At 32.8% G+C, this 26,885-nt stretch overlaps 1 protein-coding gene across 3 annotated transcripts in view; it reads left to right on the top strand.

The window, feature by feature from the left end:
• The window catches only part of C1H8orf34 (chromosome 1 C8orf34 homolog), a 435,849-nt gene extending 412,809 nt beyond the window's left edge, over positions 1 to 23,040 (top strand). The window contains exons 15-16 of one of the 3 annotated variants that reach the window (XM_051970071.1): positions 6,250 to 6,292; positions 7,986 to 8,122. In XM_051970071.1, coding sequence (XP_051826031.1) covers positions 6,250 to 6,257 — 8 coding nt within the window. In that variant the 3' untranslated portion in view covers positions 6,258 to 6,292; positions 7,986 to 8,122. Of the gene's footprint in view, positions 1 to 6,249; positions 6,293 to 7,985; positions 8,123 to 22,722 lie in introns of those variants that run through there. The other 2 variants (XM_051970072.1, XM_051970073.1) reach the window with 2 other exon arrangements.
• Positions 23,041 to 26,885: the final 3,845 nt, after the last annotated feature.

The following is a 26,885-nucleotide window of genomic DNA, read 5'->3' as shown; positions in this document are numbered from 1 at the left end:
AAATGGAGAGATATACTGAGATCAAGTGGATCTTGGTCCGAGGGTTGGACAAGACTATCATCTCAAAGAATCCAGCCCTAAGTATCAGAGAGCAAGCTTTTTTTATAGAATAACAAGAACAATGACATAACAGGAGGGGTACCTGGATGGGGATAACCTAATAGGGGGAGGCACCTAAGATGACACAATGGAGGGAGGTACTGGAGAGGTTACTGATATTCTAATGATGTCTAATATGGATAAACCTTTATCCTGTCAAACATTAAGAAGGAATGATTGTAACCTAAAGATATAAAACCTTTATCTCATCAACCATTTAAGAAGGAATGATTATAGCCTGGGGTTTTGGGGAAGAGCAACTGAGGTAGACCTTTATCTCATCAAACATTAAGAGGGAAAGATTATAACCTGAGGCAGAGTAACTAAATAGGACAATTAGGTCAGGACATCAAAAGGGAACTGTGGCACAACATGGGTAAGTTATTTAACCCTGTTTGCTTCAGTTTCCTAATCTGTAAAATGAACTAGAGAAGGAAATAGCAAACCACTCCACTATCTTTGCCAAGAAAACCCAAATATTGTCATGAAGAGTAAGATATAACTGAACAAAATTTTATAAAAGGAAATTGAAGAAAATCTTAATTTGATTTTTTTAAAAAAATTAAACAAATTAAAGAATCTTTCCCAAACAGGATACCGGAGGAACTACAGCATGATTCATTAGAATGAATGGTATATTTGGACTCAAGAACTGAGTTTAAATTCTAGCTCTGTTGAAATGTACAACTTGCATACCTTTTCTCAAATCACTTTACTTTTTGGGGTTTATTTCATTATATATAAAATTAAAACATTTGGTTTGCTGATCTTTAACTTCCCTTCTAGTTCTAAATCTATTATTTTATCATTATTCATTATTGGTGGTTCTAGATTTGTTTGGAAGGACTAGTGTTCCAGAAGCTGAAAAATAAAAGAGCAGTGATTTAAAAAAAAAAAAAATCTAGGGGCAGCTAAGTGACAGTGGATAGAGCGGATAGAGCACAGGCCTGAAGTCAGGAGGACTTGAGTTCAAATCCAACCTCAAACATTTAATACCTTAGCAAAAAAATAAAAATTAAAAAAAATATTAAAAACTATCTAAATTCCATGCCCTTCAGCTCCCAGGATTTTGCAACTTTTCTGCAATGTGAAATTGTGCTCCAAGATGATCCAGGGGACAGGATTAGAATTCCATAGGAAATGTTCTAAACCATAGTGAAGACAGAACTAATAGAAACAGATCTAGAAGGCTTGAAACTTAGGAAAGGATCACACAGAGAATTTCAACTTGGAAGTGAGCAAGCTAGCACATCTGGAGGCAAATAATTGGAAACACAGATTTTTTTTTTTTTTTTTAGTGGAAGGAAAGAAGCTGGGAAGCAATAATTCCTCAGAGACAATTGTATAATAGAAGAGAAGACAGGATTTTCCAGCATCTTCCCTTTTAAAAAATGCAACGCAGTTTTAGCTTGCTTACAAAGAATGAGGTCTTTACCAAAAAATCAAGTTGGTAGTAAAAATGTCTTCCAGAGCAGAATTCTACTGTTTTATCTGCCACTTTAGCCCATAGATAAGAGTGATATTTGGTTACTTTTGAAATAGTCTACCAAAGACTATAGCTAAAATTTGATTTTTTGTTGTTGTTGTTGTTTGGGGATATTTAAACTTATAAAAAATACCATCAGACTTTTTCTCCTATTCTGTAGGAGCTGAATGCTTTGAATAAGTTTCACTGTTTCTCCTACTGTCTCCTCTTTTTTTCAAATCACCCCATTTCCCCATGGGTTGAGTGATGGCAACCAGAAAATGGATTTTATAAGGACCTTTTCACAAGAAATTAATATAACAGGTTTTTACTTTTATGAGTGAGCTTTTACATTATGCAATTCATCTCTCTCATTTTATAGATGAGGAAAATCAGATTCTGACAATTTGCATCGGTGCTCAGAAACAGAACCAGGAATAAAATCCCTGCCCCTAATTCATTTTGCCATCTGCTATTTCCACCACCTAGTTTCTGATTCATGAGGACAGAAGTCAGATTGCAAAGGCTTAAGTGAATCAGAGAAGAGAAAGCAGAAGCACTAAGTATTGTCAGACTTTTCTAAGAGTTTATATGATGAGACATGCTGGAAGATAGTATGAGGGGATGGTATCTCCAATGGAAAGAAATTCTCATTCAGGTGTAAACTAGGTCAGATGATTGTTTTCATGATTCTAACTGATCTTAAGATTTTTTCTTTTGGATTCTCTTCTCTCAACCAGTCATAAAACAAGAATAGTCTGTAGTCATAGTTCACCTCCTGTTTAACTGAGTTGTGACACTTAAACAGAGAATTATGAGGTAGGGAAGGAAGGAAGGAATGAAGGAAAGAAGGAAGGGAGGAAGGGAGGGAGGGAAAAAAGGGAGAGAGGGAGGGAGGGAAAGAAGGAAGGGAAGGAGAAGGGAAGGAGGGAAAAAAGGAGGGAGGGAGGAAAAGAAAGAGGGAAATAGGGAGGGAGGGAAGAAGGGAAGAAGGAAGGGAGGGAGGGAAGAAGGGGAAAAAGGAGGGAAGAAGGGAGCGAGGAAGGGAGGGAGGGAGAGAGGGAAGAAGGAAGGAGGGAGGAAGGAAGGAAAGAGGGAAAGAGGGAGGGAGGGAGGGAAGGAGATGGAGGGAGGAAGGAGCTATTGCCCAACTATAATTGACAGGTTGAGTCCCAGTGGGGCAGCTGCTATGTTTGTTTACCCTTCCTTCTCAAAGTGGACCAATGATATCTGGAGGGTGATGTCTTGACTTGCATGTGAATTGCAATTAAGTGTGGGAGGGCTGTTTAAAGTCACCAGTTTCAATCTTGCCAAAGTTGTGTGGATCTAGTGACAAGAAATAGATCAGGATGACTGAAGTCTCAAAAAACTAGGGTTATTCAAACAACCTTTAGATAGTTACAAGCTATGTGAAAGTAATCAAGGAAAAAAAGAAGGTAAAACATATTCTTTAAGCACCAGGCTACATGCTAAATGCTTTATATGTGTGGTTGTTGTTTGTCCTTTGTTCTTGAAAACAACAACTAGGAGGCCATGCCGTGACTTGCAAATGAATTTGCTTTAAGTGAGGGTGATTTATGCAAAGTCACCAGCCTTCTGTATCCAATGGATAGATACAGATCAGTATGACTGGACATGGCCCTGGAAGTAGGGAGAAACCTTGTCCTTTTTAAACTAAGGTCTTTAACAAGTGTCACTTTGACTGTGACAATGCCCAAGGATAGGTAGGAAATGAGGCACAGAATTTTTTTTTTAATCTAGTTAGAAAAAAACAAAAGAAACAAAAAACAAAAACAATCTTCAAAGAGAAGACCCTCGGGGGTTTCTGGCCCAAACAGAAACAATTGCTATTCACATTCACTCTGAGCTAATCAGGACCCAAACAAGACCAAAGTGGGTCTTGGCCAGAAAGTATCCTAAACTCTCTGAAGCAATAGTTCCTCAACTATGAGATCTGGATATTGGACTACGGACTATAGGGTCTATAAGGGACTATGCAAATGATAAAAAGATTGGACTGGGGACTATAAGGAACTATAGAAACTAATGTACTTTTAAGCTTTACATCTGTGATCCTACGCATCTATGCTAAAGGCAGAAGACACAACTACTCTAATTCAACCCATGGAAGTGCTAGACCAAAGGGGGAAGGGGGAGTGGGGAAGTAACAAACAACAACAACAACAACAACAACAACAACAACAAAAACCTTTGTTTCCTCTGTGATCATTTCAGATCACATCATATTTAAATAATGCTTTGCTTTTTTCCAAAGAGCTTCTTTCATGGCAATCCAATAAGGTAGGAAATGAAAAGATTATTATCACGGTTTTATAGATGAAGAAACTGAGACACAAGAAATAAAGGGATTTGCCAGAGTTTACATAGCTAAAAACTGATAGAACAGAGTAACTATATAGATTGCTCAAATAATCTGTCACCAGAATTCCCACTTGTGTGAAGGAAGTATGGAATATAGGGATTAAGGAGGATTAACCCCACCTGCAACTTGTTTTCCTTTCAGGCTGATTTTTCTCTCCAGGCTATATTTTGGACTTTACCTCTTTTAGGTCCCAATTTAGAAAAGACTGGAATTTTCTTTTGGCTTGTATTAGGTCAGTACCTGACAAATTGTAAGCACTTAATAAATGCTTATGGAATGCTTGACTAAGGAGAAGAATTAACACAATGTCCCGAACCCCAACAAACATAACATATCCTCCAAAATAGAAGAGAAAATACAAACCTGAATATGTATCTAAAACAAGATTCCAGTCTATGGAGAAACCTTCAAGAAAATTGTAGAAAGTGAGAAACTAAGGTACCCAGAGCTGATAAACAAGAAAGAAAAAGATAGCACCTTATTCCCTATCCCTAAATTAAAAGGTTCTTGAAAGACACTCAAGCATTTGTAGGCACTAACATCAAAACATGAAAGGGGATAGACATGAAAGGGGATGATGAATGAAATACATAGAAAGAAAATATGAAACAGAAGGAAAACATTAAAAAAGGCAGATGGAGAAAAAAAATCTCCCTAACAAACTAAAACAGATCCTTTTTGAGAATCAAAAAAAGTATCCTGCTAATTTTAACTCACATTTTTTTCATATTTACTCATACTTTGATAGGATTCTAACTCTGAACAGAAAGTATTTCATGACTCAAAATGTGTGGAGTCAAGGTGTGTATGCAAGTTCAGGTGTGGCTATTCCCAGAATCAGATACATTGATTATATGTCTTACTACTTTTCCTAACCAGAAACATTTAAAAATAATATAATCATAGCATCAAAAGGAACATCAGAGGCCATCAAGTTTAACCTCCTCATAATATAAATGAGGAATTTGTAATCACAGGGATGTTGGTGTTTTGTCTAAAATCACACAGATGGTAAAGTGATAAGAGTAAGATTATGAACTCGTGTTCTCTGATTCTACTATACTTTGGACTGTATTATTTAACCTTATGAAGGTGAGTTTAATTATTGCAGAATTTGGTGATGTTGGTATAAGTAAAATAGCCTTATGTCAAGTTAAATACTACAAATATCTGCTTACAGATTTAAGATTTTAGATACACATATACATATACATATAGGTGCATATATAAAAATACTTCTATATACTTTTCTTTAGAAAAAAACAAAACCAAACTATATAAATATACACACATACTATAAATATTTTCTTACAAATTTAATGACTTTAGATACTTATATACATATGAGAGTTTTGCTTTTGTTTTAAAAACTCATTGTTTTTGCATCATTCATTTGTGTATTCTTGTTATTAATTTTCCCCAATTTTGAGGCAAAGCCCTGATAGCTTGGAAAGGATCAATTGATTCCTAAAAGTCTTTGAATTTTTTTAAAAGGGCAATGTTAAGTAATCTATTAAATTTAAACTCACCAAATAAACTGATAACTGTAATGGAAAAATGTGCAACTGTGCTGAGCCATATGGAAGGCACAGCTTCAAACTACATGTTTTGTCCATTAGGCCTTTTTATATGATGTGCAACAGTAGTCTGAATGTTTCCTAACAAGCATCAAGGAAGGATAAATTTTCTCAATTAAGCAACTGGATTGTTCTTTTTTTATAATATGGAATTTGGACAGACAAAAGTTGTATATAGGATTGGGTACTCTGAAGAGTAGAAATATGAGATACTATGTCTAGTTTTTTATGTATTATTTTCAAAAATCAAATATAAATGAGTGTTACATGTTTTTAAATCCTTTTACCAAGTCCTTTTGTTTTTCTTGGCATATTCAGATATTTGCCCTAGGTGCGGTCTCAAAACTACAAAATAATAAAAACAAAGTGAAAGAAAATCCCATTTACTCGTTAGCCTTGACAGACGGAGCTTAAATGGCAACCTTATGTCAGATGGGATACATCTTTCACAAACAAAAAGAATTTATTGGCTGACCATGAGGAAAGCCTCTTTGCTTACATTCAGTGGGATTTTGTTCTGTCAGTCTTTAGGCCCTGCATCCGCGGGAGCTTGTTCACCAGAGCCAGGGTCCTCTCATCTTTTCCTTGCCTCTTTTCTCAGCATCACTTCCCCCTGAATTATTTCAAACCAACTGGGGATTTCTACTTCTGGTCAGGGATCTAATCGTTTTTTTGGTTTTTTTTTTTTCCCACACACACTTCAACTCCCACCTCAACGTTCTCAGTGAGATAAGAGAAGCCTAAAACTACACAATGACCAGCCAATGGGTAGGGATTTCATATTTGTAATTTTTTTTTAAATTGTGTTGGTTTGTGAATAGAAAATGACTAAGATAAAATACTCAAGAAGGTCAGTGAAGAAGGGAAAAGGTGGAAAGTAAAAGGAAAACAATTAAGGAAGTACTTGTAATTTTAGGGAAAGGCAGGATTAAGTAGGGCAGCAGGCATTGGCAAAGACATTTAGAAAGAATGAATAAGAATGGGAAGCAAGGTTTGCCTATTTTTCAGTTTGTCAGGGGTGTGTGTTTGGGGTGGGGGGGATGGTGCTACAACTCCTTGTGAAGAAATTAATCTGAGGGAAATGAGGCATATGCAAACAAATCATTCTCATGACAGTTGGGAAGTAATATATTGGAATTTCTCTTCATAAACATAATCTTGAAATATTCATCAATCAGTTAATTTCTCAGTCTGTTGTGGTAGAAAAATGATTATATATGAAATTTGAGTATAAGATTATGTAAGAATTAGTTTGAGCTATAAAAATCTCATACTCTGCATTTTATAACATTTTCAGCAGGATAACATTACACCAAGTATGTATTGTTCTGAGTCCTGCTTATGTCTTAGTATCTAGACCAATATTTAGTTTTTGAGTTAACCTTTCTTTTACAATCTGATACTTCCATAGAAATTGTTAGACTCTGTCTCCAAGCTAAATCTCAGCTCATATCTGATTAAGTTCTGGAACTCCATTCTCATTTTTGATGTTTTTTATAGAATCCAATTTAATTTTTTACTTTAATTTTCACATCTGTCTTCAGAAATGCAGACTTGTTCCTAGAATTTAATTCATATATTCATTCACATGCCCTAGGAGAAGACATGAAGAGGGATTAGAGACATTGTCAAATATTCTATATAGATAAGATAGAGCACTGCCACCATAGTTAGACACTTTGTGAGAAGGGAAAGTTGTAGAAGTTCAGGAACTTACTCTTAGAAAAGGATCTGCCCGTCTTCAAGGCACAGGCAAAGGAGCAGCTATGAGTATGATACTATTTGTTATTGCATAGGCTTGCTTCTCAACTATAATTATAGAGAGCTTTAAGCTATCTCTTTGTAATAGTTAAGTAGTTAAAGTAGAGGAAAAAAACTGTTCTCTGAAGAATTACAAGCTATTTAGAATCACATAAAGTGCTCCAGATTAGTAACAATAAGAGAAATATATAGTAACCCTGACATATTATCTCATATTCAGCACATTGACAAAGTTAACAAAATTTAAAAATTAGGAAAATTCAATTTTGGATAGATTGTGGAAGGATAAGTGTAATATTTCATTGCTGACAAAGCTATAGATTGGTAAACTACATGGATGTGTTTTTATATATATATGTACATATATTTTCAATACACATACACATATCTATATACATAATACACAATGTATACATATATAGAGAGGTAAAAATATATATATATATACATACATATATATGCTAGAAAATAGCATTACTATGCAAAACAAAGAGTGATTAAAATTATCTTATCGTTTGACTGAAATTCTATTGGTAGGCATATGCTCTAAAGAAATCATAAAAAAAAAAAAAATTAAGCATGGCCCATTCAAACGGAAGTATTTATCGCCATGTTTTAGCAGCCATCACTCAAGACAATTTCATTTTCAATGTATTGATGAATTCATGCTGATTTTTTCCTCTTTTTTGTTTGCCTTTAGAACTACCATTTATTGTGGATATATGATGGATTTCTGGGATAGGAAACTGGAGGGATACCAGGAGAATACGAGAAACAAAAATTTCAATAAAAATTTTAAACAAAATAAATTAAAGTAAAAATTAATTAACAATAAAATGAAGTATTTTACGTGTTTTCTATGCAAGCCCGAAGAATACACATACAAAAAAGGCAAAAACAATTTCTGTCTTCAAGAGCTGATATTCTAATAGAGATAATATATAAATACCTATCTATACACACACATACATCTATATTATATGTTTGTGATGTACATGAACACATTCATACATGCTTATTTGTGTGTATGAATATGTGGAGGGTGGTGTGTGTAGAAGGCAATCTAGGAGTTTGATGGACTCTAGGAAAGGTGGTCTGCAGAATGTGAGATTTGTGCTGAGATTTAAAGGATTCCAGAAAAAATAAGAGGAAGAGATAACTGGGCCATGCCTTCCATGCATACATGTAGGTGAAAGAACAGAGTTCATAAGGTAAAACAGAGAGGCCAGTACAGCTGGATTGTAGAGTATATGAAGGTGAGTAAAACAAATGACTGAAAATATAGAAAAAGGGGTATTAGAAGTTTCACATATAAACCTGAGGACTTTATATTTGATCCTCCAATAGATAGGATGGCCCAAGAGCTTATTGAGATAGGAGTGAGACATTGATAGACTCATATTTTCAGAAAGTCATTTTGGTACCAAGTGGAAGATTGACTAATAGTGGAATCTACTTCTGATTCTGGAACATTCAATATTTTTGTAAATGACTTTGAATAAACAATGGCAAACTTATCAGATACAAAGCTAGGAAAAAAAAAAAAACTAATAGAGTATCCCCAAGCATGTTAAGAATCTAGAAATGTTAACTACACCTGAAAGTTTAGTTTAATTGGAGAAATATATAAAACTCCACACTTGGAATTTTTAATTCACTTTTATATTTAAAAATGAAATTTAGGTATTAGATGATATTGAGACAATAGTTTCTCTGAATATAATCATGAGATCTATTATGCTGCAAGTTAAATATTATTGCAAAATTAGAAAATCAAAAAGAAAAGTGTGATTTAGAAGAAAATAGAAGCACAGCCTCCAAAGCAAAAGTAGAAATCATTTCACTTTCCTTTTTCCTAATCAAATCACAAAATTAAAAAAATAAATAAATAAATTGAAAAAAATTCAACTTTGGTAGATTTGTGGAAGGATTGGCATAATATATTGCTGATTTTTTTTAATATTCTGGAAAATAATTTTTAACTATGGAAAATAAGAGTCACAAAAATTCTTTCACCATTTGACAGAAATTACATTGATAAGCATATATCCTGAGCAAATCATGACCAAAAAAAGTCCCACTTAAATTGAAATATTTAACACAATATTTTAGTACCTATCAGTCACTACAGTATTCTGTCCTGAGGGAAATATTTGTGGAAAGATTTTGAAAAACAGGAATATAAACAGAGAATAGCTACGAGGATGAGGATAGGACATGATGCCATATGAGATTCATTTGAAGAAACTGGGTTATGTTTCATGCAGAGAAGAGAAGACAGGAAAGGGTAATAGCAATTTTTCATGTAATAGAAGTGCCATCATCTGGAAGAAGGATGAAATTTGTGATTGGTCTATCTCAGGCACAATAAGAAGCAACAAGATAGAAAATGTAAAACTGCATATTAAAATTTTTCAATTTAAGGACTACTATGGTAGGGGTTCTTCCACCACCACCACTACAACTACTACCAGCACCTCCACAACCCCCTGGGGCTTTTTGGAGTCTTAAAGCAAAGATTAAATGACAACTTGTCAAAGATACTGTCCTTCATATTATTATTTAAAGTTTAGATGCAATAATCCTTGAGTCTGATATCTTCAGACTCTTAACACTTGACTTATCTGGGTCTCTTTTCTCTCAACTTTCAATGAAGGAGTCTGGACAGAATTGATTCTGAGGACCTTTCTAAGTCTAGAGTTATTAACTTATAATTCTATGACTCTATGATTCTGAGATTTCTTAACTGGATTCATAGCATTAACTATGTAGCATTTAGAAATAAAATTAGAATATTTCCCCCTGTACATACAAAGGGCTAATGTTTATTTTCTAGCAAAGCGTTGAGTTTTATTGTTTCCATTTTGCAAAGGAAAAAAATAATACAGGTTTACATTCACTGACCATGGGACACTTTCAAAGAGATAGAATAATAAAATTCTATTTTAGATATTGGGAAAATTTGGCTTTTAACTGAAGCCAAAAAGGATATTTCCTTTGTGAAAAAAAAAAAATGACAAGAAGAATTTTTAGTTTTTTTCTGGAAAAATTTCCCTCCATTTTAGAAAACAAAATTGCTCTGTTTTGGAATGATACAAAGGAACATAAGTTCAAGTGATAAATGATTTTTACTACAACTTATGTTTTCATAATAAAAATTGAAATGAAAAGTATAAGGTAATATGATTCATTAAAAAGCAAAACCAATTCCTCCAACAAGTAAAGTATTGAATTAAACAAATGTTGTGAGTTCAAAATTTTCATTACAAGCAAAGTGATAAAAAAATTTCTGTTATATAGTATAAACATAAAATTAAGATATTAAAAATAAAAATAATCTTAAGAGTTTGATAATTACATTTCAAGCTAGATTTTATTTAGGTCATTGCATATATCGATATTGCAACAAATAAGAAAAAAAAAACATGGTACCAAGTTCCCTAGAAAATTTCAACCTTCAAATTTTGATGAAATACCTAAAATCTATAAACCAAATTATTGTGCTATCATTTAGGACTACAGGGTTTTTTGTGAGTGTAACTAGAGCTAATTTTCTAAATCAAGATTTAGATGCTCCTAAATGCTCCACTACAACTACATTTACATGTACAGAGAAGGGATTAGCCATTTTTAAAAAAAGTTATTGAAAAGGATTAGATCAAAGAAAGTTCATGGAATTGTTCCTAGAAATCTTCCGGGAAATGAATGGTGGACAGGATTTGGTTTAAAGGAGAAAAAAAAATAAAAACATTTGGAACAAAGAGATGATATGGACATTTTCCTGAAACAAATTTTAAAGAACTGGCAAAGAGGGAAGATATAATAGTGGCTGGGGACTTCAATTATGCACACATCTGCAAGGAATTTTTTTTCTGCTAACAGCAGTGTCTGATACATTCTTGCTTTACTAGAGATCTCATGTCTCAGAGAGCAAAAAAAGCAACCTAAGAAATTTCTTTGGTGGAGGCTTAGAAAACCCAACAACCATGGGTAGCTAGCTGGACCAGAGAATGAAGCACAAGCCCTGGAGGCAGGAAAACATGAGTTCAAATATGACTTTGGACATTTGACACTTACTAGTCGTCTGATACTCTGGAGAAGGTACTTAACCCCCATTGCTTAGTCAAAAAAAAAAAAAAAAAATCCAGGAACCACACCTATATAGAAGCCAGGATGAATGAATGACTGAATGAAATGAACCAATGAAGAATGACTACTACTCGTGGCATAGATCTATGAGAATACAGTCAAGACAGTAGTCAGAGAGGAAAACTAAAATTCAGAATAGGTGAATTGTGATGATGAATGTAAGCTCCTTGAGAAGAAGGATTCTTGTCTTTGTCATTTTATATCTAGTACTTAGAATGATGCCTGACACATAATGGGCAATTGATAAGTGCTTATTGATTGATTAAAAGTAAAAGAAGGTCATTTTTTTTAAAGGAATATTAAAAAAAAAAAAGATTGGAGGGGATCAAAAAAAATGGACCACTATTTAGGGATAGATAGGATAATATCAGGCAAATGGAAATTCACTGAGGACAACCACTGTTTTGCTTTTATATTTTTATCATCAAGACCTAGCCTGGTGTCTTGCATATAGTGTGTATTTAATGAATATTTGTTGAATTATTCCAGTTTATTTTCTGCTTTTGTTCTTAAGCAAGGAGAATTATGCTTGACATGAAAACTTAAAAATAAATAAATAAATAAAGCCTGAAAGAGATAAAGGGGTGGAAATCCAGGTCATATGATGAATTAGTCAACAAGGATTTATTAAGCACTTATTACTTACCACATACTGAGCAAAAGGTGAAGGATGCAAAGAAATACAAAATGAATTCTTAACCTCAAGGAAGTCACATTCTAATGAAGGAGATACCATGTAAATAATTTATTTGCATTAAAAAATAGAAAAAAAGACTACTTTGTTGAATTCAATTTACTAAGCCAAGGTAAACTGCATTCAGACTCACAGTAAGAACTTTTATTAGTAAAACCCCAGCTTCTTAAACTATGAGTCAAAACCTCATTTGGGGGGGTCTAATAACTAAATATGAGTGGTCACAAAATTATGATTTATTATCATAAATGTTTGTTGATTTTGTTTGATTTGTATACCTCTTTCATATACTTACATACCTAGGGTCAATAAAAAATTTCACAAGTGAAAAGGAGTTGTGAATGAAAAAAGTCTAAGAAGCCCTGAGCTTAAACCACTGGCTTTGAAAATGTCATACAGGCCTGGAGAAGGCAAATCTCTTCTCTCTTTGGTTTTTAATGCAAGAAAGAAGAGTCTGCTAGTTATAGACTTGTAAGTTTTATTTTGTTTCCTGACAAAATTTAGACATTTATAAAGTGAATGATTTCTGAACAGCTTGAAAAAGAGTAGGAAAAAAAAAGAAGTTCCACTAGGAATAAATCACATCTGTCCAACCATACTATTCTTTTTGGACAGAGTTATTTTCCCAATAGACCAGAAGAATTCATAGATATAGTTCACTTAGACTTTAGCCAAGAAATTGTGGGAAAAAAGTCTTTTATGCTATCTTTGTATAAAAATGGAGAGACATGGAATAAATATATATCTAGGTGATTTTGGAACTAATTGAATGACCAGACCCATACACCAGTCATTAATGGCTTGTTATAAAATTTAAAAGATATTGATGTAGTGTCTATAATGTAGAAGTTCTGAGTTTACTCACCCACCTCCCACTTTAAACTTAAAGTAACTGATTACTTTTTCCCTCTGAATTTAGGGATTTTTCTAGCACTATTGTTCATCAGCCCTAGCTGGTTTCTTAAATTAATTATAAACCACGGAAATGCTTAGCTTTTAGACAGGGGTATTTACTATTTCCCACCGACCCCACAAAAGTCTGGGACAAACTATCCATAAATATCTAATTTTTAACTCTGTGTTAGTTGAGTAATTCAATGGAGGTATCTAAGAATTATTAGCATCTATTTTATAACTTTGATTAATATTGAATCTAGGAAGGACTTAAGTTATTCTCTCTCTTTCATACATACTAAGAAAGCCCATGCATAGTCTTGGTTTAATCCTGAACTAAACTAAAAGGAAAAGAAAAGCAATTTTGCCTTTTAAGGGGAAAAATCTAGTACCTGTAGAATTTCTCAGGCAGAAAATAAAGAGTCATGCTAGGTAATGTTTTTAAATCAATAGAAAGCACACATTAAATTCTGAGATGATAAACATCTTAAAGAAATAATTAACATGTTGAAAGATAAATTCAGAACTCCAAAAATTCTCACCAGACTCAAATGATGAGCTAAATGTGTTAAACTAAAATTCAATAGAAATAAATGTAAAATCTTATACTAATGTTTTAAGTATACACACACCCACACACATATATAAATGTGTGTGTGTGTGTTTATAGTCTGTGTATTCACAAGTACAAGTGAATGAAAGTATGATTAGTACCTTCTTCAATTAAATTGCAATACTGCAATTAAATAGATACAGAGACAAGGGTTCTTGTTCTACTATTATACAGTCCTACTGTACTAAGCTTGGTCAGACCAAATCTGGAGTTTATGATTCTATGTTCAGTCCTGGACCTCAAATTCTAGGAAAATCAACACACTGGAGGAGAGACACCCAGATTTTAAGGGGTAAGGAGAAAAAAATTCATCGTACACAAAAATTACTTTAAGGAGGTTAGCCATTATCACCCCTATTATTCAGTGTTCTACAGAAATGTTAGCTCTAGCAACATGAAAAGAAAAAAAAATGAAGAAATTAGAGTAGGTAATGAGGAAATAAAATTATCTCTCTTGGCAGATGATATGATGGTATATGTAGAAAATCCTAGGGAATCAACTAAAAAAAAATACTAAAAAACAATTGACAACTTTAGCAAAGTTACAGGATATAAAATAAATCCACATAAAATTATTGACATTTTTCTGTTATCAACAAAAGCCAGCAGCATGAGCAAAAAAAAGAAATCCCCTTTAAAATAACTGTAGATAATATAAAATATTTGGAAGTCTACCTGCTAACTCAAAGCCAGGAACTATATAAAAACAATTACAAAACACTTTTTTTACACAAATAAAGTTAGATCTAAACAACTTGAAGAATATCAAGTGCTCATGGGAAGGCTGAGTTAATATAAGAAAAATGGCAATTCTCCCTAAATTAATCTGCTTATTCAATGCCATACCAATCAAACTTCCAAGAAATTACTTATTAGAGGTAGAAAAATAATATCAAAATTCATCTTGGAAGAACAACAGGTCAAGAATTTCAAGAAAATCAATGGGGAAAAATGTAAAGAAAGGTAGCCCAGCTATACCAGACCTAAAATTATATCATAAAGTGGAGGTCATCAAAACCATTTGGTACTGGCTAAGAAATAGAGTAATGGATCAGTGGACTAGGTTAGGTTTACAAGACACAATAGTCAATGACTACAGTAATTTGGTGTTTGGTAAATCCCCAAACTCTAGCTTCTCAGATAAGAACTCATTGTTTGAAAAAAAAAAATGCTAGGAAAACTGGAAAATTGTATGTCAGAAACTAGACATGGGCCAACATCTAACACCCTATGCCAAGATAAGATTGAAATGGGTTCATGATTTAGACATAAGGCTGATATTATAAGCAAATTAGGAGAATAAGGAGATAGTCTACCTCTTAGATATGTGGAAAAGAGAGGAATTTATGGCCAAAGAACTACAGAACATTATAAAATGCAAAACAGATAATTTTGATTACACTAAATTAAAAAGTTTTTGCACAAGCAAAACCAATGCAGTTAAGATTAGAAGTGAAGCAGAAAGATGAGAGAAAAAGTTTACAGCCAGTGATTCTGATAAAGGCCTTATTTCTAAAATATATAGAAAACTGATTCAAATTTATAAGAACACAAGCCATTCCCCAAATGATAAATTATCAAAAGATATGAATAGATAATTTTTCATACAAAGAAATAAAAGCAATTTCTAGTTAAATGAATAATTGTTCTAAATTGTTCTAAATTACTATTGATTAGAAAAATGGAAATTAAAATAACTCTGATACATTAATGACCATTCCAACAATAAGCAAAAGCTAAAATATGATCAATCATCACCTCCCAAATGAAGTATAAACTCCTGATTCTAATTATCAAGGCTTTCTATAAAATGGTTCTATGTAGTTTTTTTTTTTTTTTTCATTTCAGCTGACTGAACTGTATTACTAGCTTCATATGTACACTTAAGCAGTACACTGTGCCACATTACTAAATCTATGTAAAATGCTTGATGATGCTTTTTTTTTCAAATGGAAGACTTTTTTTAGTATCTCTATTCAATGTCTTCTACAGTCCTAGTCTTTGAAACCAACTTTTGTAAAAAAGTTAATCTGTATCAAATTACTTAAGAGTTCAACCCTCTTGATCCTGTAGTTGCAATTTTCTGCTTATCAAATTGCCTGTGCTTTTAAGAAAAATGGAACACTTCAAAATGCATTTGAATAGAATTGTGTAATTGTCAAACTATTATATAGCTGTTTCATCACACCATGCTATTAAGGAAAAGATATATATATATATATGCATATATATATATATATGCATATATATATTCTACAAAAGTAGTAGATATTAAATAGCACCCAAAATAGAACAATTTGTGGCTTATACAGAGACTATTTATCTGGTCTGTAAATTATATAGATCCTTTGATTTTTCTCTGTCTTGCAGTCTCTTTTTCTACCTTTTAAATGTTAACTAGTTCTGCTACTGTGGATAGAGATAAGCAAAGAAAAGAAAATAATCTTTATACTTTATATATTTTAATAAAGGAGGAGTTTGAAGCTTTTCCTAAAATAATATTTTTTTAATTATGAAAAGGATTTCATTTCCATGATAATTGTTGTCCCTTAGCCATGCTGAATTGAAATTCAACTGTGGTTGATGCCTTTGTGGCTTGTAAGTTTTCATTCTTTTCAATCAACAACTTACAGAAGGAGTGTATGCTATTTTCTTATTCACTGAGTTAGAATGGATTGTACTTATTTTCATGTTAGTGTTCTAAAATTATAAGTAGTCTTCAGAATCAGTGAGAAATAGTTATATAATAAATAACTTTTTAGGAATCAGGAGACATAGTGTCACTTCTAGACTTATTGATTAGTTATACAATCTTGCACTGTGGAATATTAATAGATTGTAAAGTATTTCTTTAAGATATAAACTTTAAAAAGTACTTTGAGATACTCATGTTAAAGATATTAAATTAAATTTAAACTAAGCAAAACATAAGAATATTGTATTTTTCATAGTATATTTAATAAAATAGGTATAACTAAAGGACCTAAGTATCATCATAATGCAGTCTGTCAGAAACTCTGCTAAGTGCTTTACAATTATTATCTCATTTGACCCTCACAATATTCCTGGAAGGTAGATGTTATTATTACTCCCAGTTTACAGATGGAAAATTGAGACAAGCAGAGCTCAAATGACTTATCTAGGGTCACACAATTTGTATGTATCTGAAGTTAGATTTGATCTCACACCTTCCTGTCTCCAGGATCTGATGTTGTATTTATTGTGCCACCTAGTTGCCCCATTGGAAACTTTAAATTTTTGTGTGGAATTAAGAGAAGCATGTTACCTACAATAAGAGAACTGTCTCCTTGACTTCCATGTAATTTTAAAGTTTCATTTAGAATCCTTCAGTTCTACAGTAATTCAATTCTACAAAAGAGCCAGCTATATGCAAAGCCAGGAAAGTTAGACAATATATTGGATTGGACAGAGATAGAACCTAAAAAAAGATCTTTGCAGACAGAGCACAATGGATAAAATTGTAAGGAGTAATCACTGATTTTTAAATACAAAAAAAAATTTTAATGTAAATAAATTACCCCATGCAGAATCTGATTTTTAAAAGATAACTTAGGTTAACTGTGGGAACCATATGGTGAATCAATCTTGAAACATTTATTAAAGGAAGTTAAAGACATCAAAAATGGCTGGGTTTTTGTTTGTTTGTTTTTTACAATTCTCTTGGAGGAAAAAAATGATGACTTAAGAGGGTTCAGGATTTCTGCATATAATAAATTGCATGATGATAAGTGATTACATCAGAAAAAAAAAGGAACAGTTGTTCAAATCTTATTTTTCTTATATTTTCTCTGCTAGGAAGAATGTTTTTGCATTGAAAATGTTGGAGGGAAATGTCTAACTAAGTGTAAATATATAAGATAATAAATGTAGTTGACCTTGAGTAAAGCAAGTCAACTATATTCTCCATTGCTGAAATGATTAGGGTATGTGATAGCTTGGCTATCCTCAGGGATATCAGAAAGATGAATAGGATGACGGAGTTACTATAGGACTGAGGAAGAGAAAATGTCCCGATTTTTTAAAGGAAAGTATCAGAGTTGCAGGAGGAAGAGAACAGTATATATAGTATATAGTCCAGTCATATTGCTTGATTCCTGAGAAAATTCTATACTCTAACATTAAGGAAATTGTTATTGAACCTCTAGAAGAATAGTTATAAAGATTTACTATGGCTTTATAAAGAACCAATACTGCCAAATAAACCTCATTATTTTTTTTTTTATCCCCTTATATAACTTCTAAATGATGGCAAGGATATAAACTAAATTTTAGCAAAAAATTTAATAAAGAATTCTGATATTTTTGTAGAAAAAAATGGAGGAATGTGGACTAGACATAATACAATTAGATGGGCCCTGAACTGGTTGAATGAATGAAGAGTTTAATATGTCAATTCAGCAAAAAAGTCTCCAGTTTAGTTTCTTGAGTTTGTGAACACATGTAGTTTTTTTTTTTTAATCTATGATTCAAATAAAGGCATAAATAGCATACTTATGAAATATGCAAATGACACAAGGCCAAGAAAGTTAGCTTGTACATTGGATTGGACATAGATAAAACTTAAAAAAAGATCTTTGCAGGTAGAGTACAGGCATACCTTGGATATATAGTGAGATTGGTTCCAGACCATCACTATAAAACAAATATCACAATAAAGCAAGCCAGATATTTTTTTGGTTTCTCAGTGCATATGAAAGTAATCTATTAACTGTTCAAGAGTATTATGTCTAAAAACAATGGCTATACCTTAAATTAAAATAATATTGCTAAAAAAAATACTAATCATCACCTGAGCCTTGAGAATCATAATCTTTTTGCTGGTGGAAATTCTTGTCTTGATATTGATAGCTGTTGACTGATCATGGTTATGGTTGTTGAAACTTGAGGTACCTTTGCAATTTCTTTTTTTTTTTTTTAATTTTCTGTTTATTAAAAAAAAAAAAACAGAATTAAAAAAAAGACAGGAAAAGCAAAACAAAACAAAACATTGTTACGTGCCTAGCAGAATGTCAGGGAGGATTCAAAATTTATACAACAAATTTCCAATTCAAGAAAGGATATATAATAATAGAAGAAATTATATTCATGAGTGTCCTTCTTTTCTTTGAATCCTTGTAGGTTGTTCTTTTGTTCTCTGTTGCTTACTTTTTTTGCTTTATTCTTTTTTCTCCCCTTTCATTCTACCCATCTTCCTCAGGCTATAGTTAAGCACAAATATATTTAATAAACACACATACAGAGACACACAAACATTCACATCTATCCACAGATACCCACACATGCATATATCTCTATATATCCATATATAGGTGGTAATTATTTATATTTACATGTACCCAGACATACAAACACACACATACACATCCACAAACGCATGCACTTACCAATATGTAAACATGCATTTAAAACAATATTAGTATGGCTAACATATAATAGAGATTTTTCTGTTGATTAAATCTTTAAGTTTGACTTTGTCTAAGATCAATTATTACTAGCCATACTTTTTTCCCTAATAAATTCGACTCTTGATCCTTATTGTAGTTTTTGTGTATAGCTCTTCTTTCCTTTCCCTACCAACTTTTCTACTTTAATTCTGCTCCTCTATTTGCTATTACCTTCTCCCCCATCCATCTATAAATCCCTCCCTTGTCTTCTTCCCCTACCCTTTGCTTCCCTCTCTGCCTATCCCTCCCCTCATTTCTTTAGAGATTTTTGAAGAGCCTATTTAATCCATTTCCAATGTGAGAAAATTTTCAGAACTATGATCCCATTTCCCACCCTCTAATGCCCCCATGTCTGTTCTTCCTCTGAACCTCACTTGTATAAATTGTTCTCTTAAGTTACTCAATTACTGATGTCAATCTTAAATATGCATTTTACATTTCTATATAAAAACCAAATTGTCCATGTTAAGTTCCTTGAAATTAATTTTAGGATATTGATTAACATTTTCTATTGAGTTCTGGTTTATTTGAAAGATCTGAAAATTTGCAAGTTCATTCAATGACCATTTTTTTTCAATCAATATTATGGATACTTTTGCTGGATATGATATTTTTGGCCATAGGCCTAATTCTTTTGATTGCCAATATACATAATTCCAGGACCTGCAATCTTTTATTGTGGCTGCTGCTAAATCCTGTATAATTCTAATTGTAGTTCTAGCATATTCAAATTGTTTTTTGTTTTTTTTTGCAAAATTTTCTTTTTGATCTGAGAGTTTTGAAATTTGGCAATGATATTCCCATGTGTTTTCCACAAAGGAACTCACTTTTGAGTGAGGTGGTGGTGACTGGTGATTTTTTTTTTTCTGTTTCTACTTTTCCTTCATGTTCTATCACTTCAGGATAATTTTCTTGGATTTTTTCTTGCATTATTGTGTCAAGGTTGTTTTTTTGGTCACAACTTTCAGGTAGTCAATTTTTTCTTGTATTTTCTTTTCTGGATCTGTTTTCTAGATCTGTTTTGTTTTTAATAAGATGTTTCATATTCTGTTCCATTTTTAATTCTTTATATTGTTTTGCTATTTCTTAGTCTTTTATAGCTTCATTAGCTTGCCCTTGTCCAATTCTAATTTTCAAAGAGTTATTCTCATCTTTAAGATTCTGTATCTCCTTTTCTAGTTGAACAACTTTTTTCCATAATCTTCTTATTTTTCTTGGATGGTTTATGTATATATGTAAGTGGGTAATTAGTTTTTCTTCAATGTCTCTTATTTGATTTTTAAATCTTTTCTGAGTTCTATAAATTCTCTCTGGGCAGGGAAACATTTAATATTACTCTTTGGGGTAGAAAAATCTCTTTTTATTTCTGTGTCCTCTGATGAAAATGAATTTCGGTGTTCCCTGTTCCTGTAGTAAGTTTTTATGGTTGGGTTCTTCTTTGCTGTGTCAGTTTTTTTTTTTTTTTTTTAAATAGGATCTATTACTGTAAACATCTCTAATCATGGGGTTGGGGGAATGCTGCCTCTAGCTGCACTTCAGCTCTCCCCTCTGACTTGGGACCCCAAACTAAATGCTTCCTCCTCTTACAAGTGCTGGCTTTCAGCCAGTAGCATCCCTAGCCCACTGCCTCTGCATTCACTGGTTGCACTGGCTCCTTCTTGCTCAAAACTATGTCTCTGCAGCACAGTTAAGGCTGGTGTTTCTTAGAAGAGATTCCTTCAGTCTTCTTGGAGTCAGACCCTTGTCTCAAGCAAGCTGTCTAGGAGGTGAAAATCTCTGTGATTTCTGCTGAAGCTCCAACCAAAACCAGCTAATCCCAGGAGGCCCCACTTGGTGTTTCTGCTGGGCTAGCCTGAAGGTGTCTGCCCTTCACACTGATTAATCTCCAGCCCGTGGTCTTTCTTTAATCAGGGTTATCCCATGAGGATCCCTGTTCCACCTCAAGTCTTCTTAATTTTTCACCAGTCTATGTTGGGCTGAGGCAAAAATTTGTTCTGTTTGTGGGGGCAATCTGGAGAAACTGAAATTTACTGAACTACTCCCCCATCTTCCCAGTATCCTCTCAACAATTTCTTAAAATAAGACAACACTGAATTTTGCCCCATCTATTGACTCTTCTTTTCCCTTGAAGAATTAGAAGTCACTGCAAGGCTATTAATTAGCCTACTTTAATTATTGTTATGTCTAAAAGAATAGGGTGACTTGAGAAGAAGTAGAGAGAAATGAAAATGGCTGGTAGGTGGAGCAGTCAGAACACATATGACTTTTACCAATTAAGTTATCCTTTTCATGGGCTCAGTTCATGGTACACCAAAACAATTACAGTGATAACATCAAAAATTGCTGATTACAGGTCACCAAACAGATATAATAATAAAGTTTGAAATGTTGCAAGAATTACCAAAATATGACACAATGTGTGCACATGCTGTTGGAAAATTGTTGCCAATTTATTTGTTGCATGAAGAGATGCCACAGATCTTCAATTTATAACCAGACAACAAGAACAAAACTCCCAAATATCTGTAAAGCACAATAAAATGAGGTATATGTGTATTAGTTTGAAGTCTGAAGATGAAATTGAATAGGAGTAAATATAAAATCTTATACTTTTTTTGTAAAAAGTCAATTTGGGGAGAAAAGTATGTTTAGACATCAAATTTTGGGGAAATGAACAAGAAGTGTTAGTAAATTACAAATTTAATACAAGTTGATGTTGTAAAGTGCTATGCCAAAAAACTTCTTACACATTATCAAGATAAGCATAGTTTTCAGGAATAGGAGAGTAATGATTCATTTGTATTCTGCCTTGTTCAGGTCACATCTCAGAGTGTCATGTCATTGGGTAAAAAAATGAAATTCCATAAAATAGAACATATTCAAAAGAGGTCAATAAAATAGCTTTTGGTACTTGAGACTATTTTATATAAAGATTCATTAAGAGAATTGGGGAAGAGAAGACGGAAAGATATATAGTTTTTGAAAAGGTCAAGATCTTTTCTACCAACATTGTTATTTGTGCTTCGCTCTGGAAGAGGGCCATGACATTAGAGAGGGGATGTCTTGATGGGCAAGTGAATTTGATTTAAGTGAAGGAGGGCTGGGTAAGGTCACCTGCTTCACTTTCTCCTCCAGAGTCAGCTGGGTCCCGTGGTCAGATCTAGATTATGACAAGTAGAAATGGCTAGGGATGCAGTGGGGGACCTTGGTCCTTTTATTCTAAGGTTTTCAGCAGGTCTCATTACGACTGAGGCTGAACCAATTTAGTGATTAAGACTATGTAGCAATTGAGGCAAAGAACCTCTTCTTTCACCTAGTCCAAAAAAATCTAAATACATGAATGAATGAATGAATGAATGAATCTGGGAAGGGAAGACCTTCAGGGTTTCTGGCCTTTTGAAAGCATATTCTAAGTATAGCCATACCAAATAACAAAGTTTTACAAAAATAACTGTATTTTGGACAATATTATATGTCCATGGTCATTGTGAATTGTACATATCTAGTAAATCTGGAATTTTAAATGGTAATATAAGTTGTTTTTAAAAGTATTGTTTTATATATATATTAAACATTCTTTCTCTTTCTTTCTCTTTTTTTCTCTGTCTCTCTTTCTCTCCAGGTATGTGAAGCTGGTAGAAGAATATATACATAGTTATTAAAGAAGTTATTAATTATTGCAATCAACCTACATATCTGCTTATATTGTAAATAATAACTTAAAGAATGGTTATTTTTCTAATCATAAATGGGGGGGGGGAATGATATCACCAGTAATATCATCAATAATGTTGAAATGTGGAATCACTGTATGGCACAGAAAATTTGGGAAAGTTAGTCTAAACTGCTGCTCTTAACAATGTTCTGGGATTTAGATAAGTTAAATTTTGGTTGTTTTAGATGGAAATTTGATATGTTAAATATTGTACAATGCAAATGACCTTGCTTAAAGACTCTTTCTATTTTAACATGTGTAAGGTTTTTTACTCCTTATATTTTTATAATATTTTCTCATTTTTTAGATTAAAAAACATTAACATGTTTACCTATGTGTGCCAAAATGTACCACTCAAGTTTCATGGGGTTAGATGTTTAATCACTGTTACCTGCAAAATGTTCTTTGTGCTGTTCTGTAATTGCTATTTTTAAAGTATCTAATCTTATTTTTTTTAAGAGGGGAATTGCTCATGATGAGCATACACACACACACACACACACACACACACACACACACACACACACTATATGATGAAATGCATGCAAAAGGAAAGTAGAATATCTTATGCAATGGATAATGTTTGCCCATATATTCAATTTTGAATACTGTTCATATGAACTTTTTAAAAAAAGGATAACATATATTTACATTTTTGAACATGTTTATACACTGATGCTCAACAGTGATTTGATGTTACCAAAATAATTTTCTTAGCACATTTTCCATTTGTTTTTGGTTTGTTTCAAGTTACCCATGTTTCACTGCTGTATTTTAATATATAAATTTGTAGAATTAATTGCATGCAAAGTAGTTATCCAAAAAGTGTCTGAAAAGTTACTACATGGTAAAAATAATTTTAAAAAAAGAAAAAAATGAAACTAGATCATTGAAATAAGAATATTCATTTCATACACTGAAGCCCAGTTTGTGTTTCTGGAAGCAAAAATTCATGAAAATGGTATTTATACAAATAACTATAAAAGTAAGTATAAACTTTAATTTAGAAGAGAATATATGAAGTTAGTCAACAAGCTTCTAGCCAAGTAGACATATTTATTGAAGATATTTAGTCATTGGAAAGATATAAATCTGAAGTTGTCTTATTTCTTTATGAGCATGATAGTCCTTCATTTGCTTAAAGACAATGATGAAGTAATATGTGAACCACTTTTCCCCCTAATCTTATGACTCCTGCCTATACATTTTCTTCATTTAACTAGTTTTCAACTCTCTAACCACTTTTTGGTATGAGTCTTCATAGCTCAAAGTATTAGACTTCCAAATACTCCAAATTACTGGGGAGTATTTGGAAATATTTTCCAGACCCCAACTAAAAGTTCTCCAGACTTGGGAAATTCTCATTATCTATTAGTAATGAAGGAAATGCTAAGCATTATGAGGATTCAGTTTTCCAAATAGTTGTGCTAATCCAGAACCATAGTGTATAATTTACATGCTTGGATTTGGTGTGATCTATTTAGACTCCTGTTAGACCTTTTTTTGAGTGGAAACAGCACCCAGAATTCATATGCAGAAAGCTAGGACAAGGATGTGCAGTTACAATCCAGGGAAGAATTTCGAGTGATTAAAATTCTAATCCTAGGGGAAATGTGATGGGGCAAATCTTCCCCTGGGCATTGCAGCATGCCCACACCACTTCTATGAATGACTTTGCTAGTCTTTCTGAGTAATACCAATCAGCATGATATAACAGATGGTGTGAATTGTTGACAGCTCAGTTATTTAATGAAACTAAAATGAAAAATGAGGAAATGATCTTTTCTTCTATATTTTTGTGTCCCATAAATATTTGAGAGGTTGCCTAAATATAAAATTTTTGTATATTATTCTACTGTTTGTATTTTATTCTTATATACTTGTCCAAGCAGTGCCTCCACCCCCCCCCCAAAAAAAAAAAGTTTTCATTTACCTGGAGCTCAGTCATATCTTGATGGATTTTTTTTAATCACTGAGGATCCCTACTAAGATTGTAGATAGACAAAACCCCAACTAAATCAATTTTTTAATAATAAATTCATTTATAATTAATTGTATGTGTCTCTGAGAAAAGCCCATCCTTTTACTGAAATACTATTGTGCCTACCTGAAATTAATTTCCCAAGACCAAATAATTATCTTTCTATCAATAAAATCTCATAAACCTTTTCTTTTAAATTGGGACACTGTCACTTGAATCTCAACCTCAGAATATCTTTCCTGCATTGGAAAATTTCCATCACTAATAGATCCAATCTAAGACAGCCAGAGTAAGTAATGATAACTGTTTAGAGCAGTAGGATGAGAATGGGAAGAGCTTTAAGGAAGCAAGCTTCAATTTTTTTAAAAAATGGCTATTGGAGATGATCTAGAGGTAATCTACTGTGTGTGCATTTGGCAAAATAATTGGCCCACACATTTCATCCAGGAAGAAGAAAGTCAAAGCCTTTTCTTTTCAAATCATCTGTCCCTATAAACACCACTAAGCTTGTAGCAAGATTAAAACTTTACTAACTATGCTTAGTCTAGAAGCCTGATTTAAAAAGTGAATGGGAACTTCTCAGAAGAATGATAACAAGCTTAAGATATCATTTCCCATGGTTAGAGGGCATAAATAAATTGTATCTGTAAGAATGGTAAGTATATGGAGAGGGAAAATAGTGTTCCAAGGAAAAAATAGAATTCTCTCATGGCCAATTCTCAGTTGCAATATTTGTGCTCTACTTCTAGAATTTTTTTTCCTCTTTGCTTATTTACTCAAAAAATAAACACTGACCAAAAACCATCATGATGTCCAGATGTTAAAGTTTCAGAATTTACATCCAGATAAACTCATTGATATGTTTCTACTCAGCCTGTTTATTGCATGGAAGCTTTGAATGAATGATGCTCTTTTCTTCTTTGAGATTCATCAAACACATCAAAATCTTTATGGTTCACAAAATCCTGGAGAAGCATGTTTGGAGTTGTTTAAAAAAAATAATACTATACAATTGTTTATGTTCCTTTTTCCCCACCTTGGATTGTAGGAGCTAGAATTCTCTTAACTAACCAGTACTAAAATATCATCCAGTGATGTAGTTATATCACTACATTTGATTTTGACAAAAGGACCTTACCTCAAATAGTCTTTAAGCCAGGATAATCACAGTTGTAGTGACAAAGCACCAAAGGCTTTGTTTAGAGCTTTTCACCATGAGTTCCCTTTCAGGAGAGCAGGCAAGTTTTATTATTCTGCCAGTATCAATTTCAGGATTTGTCTTGGACTCACTAGTTGTGGATAATTATTATGCTTTGAAAAACTTGTTTGATCCTTTTGCTTCTGTTCTCTCTGGTCTTTGCTTTACTCTGTGAATCATTTCCATTCACTTATGGGAATGAGCTGTCTGTGCCATTCGTTATGAAAAATGGTGATTGATGTTTGAGTTTGATATTGTAGACCAAAGAAAGGAGTAAGAGCTATTTTAGTGGTCTTTGATGATTAATCATTAAGGTTCACAAAAAAAGAATTTTTTCAGGTAAAGGTGAAATGTCTAATATCACACTGAATATAGCTGATCATATAAATATATTTATTTCAAGAAAGAGTTTTGAGTATCTACATAGTTTGGATTAGGAAATTAAAATCACTTTTAATCCTATTACCTCATCAGAAAGTATCAGTGTACTTTCTAGCCTTTTCTCCCAAAGCTTAATGACGGCTTTAAACAATACCTGAATCAACTTAAATGTCATATACAGTTAAAAAAAAGGTGGGGGAGGTTAAAAAGAGTTACTGGTATATATTGTCAGTGAATAAACAAACCTGGAGTGACTTTAAAAGCAATTCTTCAGTTGCCTTATCAGAAACAGCTTGACAATGGTGAGGGAGAATAGAATACCACTTGTTTGAAAGAATTTGAGGCCATTCAAAAGCAGTTACTTTTGGGGAAAATGATACAAGCACTGTGTGATAGAGAATGGAAGAACATAAAAGGTCTGAGGGACAAATAAGTCAGGTTTGCCTTAACTCTGGCCTAATGAATTCATCCCTGTGTTGGGAAGCCTACCTTCAGTCAGGAAAGACTCTG

The sequence above is a fragment of the Antechinus flavipes genome, chromosome 1 (assembly GCF_016432865.1).
Source record: "Antechinus flavipes isolate AdamAnt ecotype Samford, QLD, Australia chromosome 1, AdamAnt_v2, whole genome shotgun sequence".
NCBI classification, from domain to species: Eukaryota; Metazoa; Chordata; class Mammalia; order Dasyuromorphia; family Dasyuridae; genus Antechinus; species Antechinus flavipes.
The sequence above is the reverse complement of the archived record's forward strand: the minus strand, read 5'-3'. Positions and strand labels throughout refer to the sequence as shown.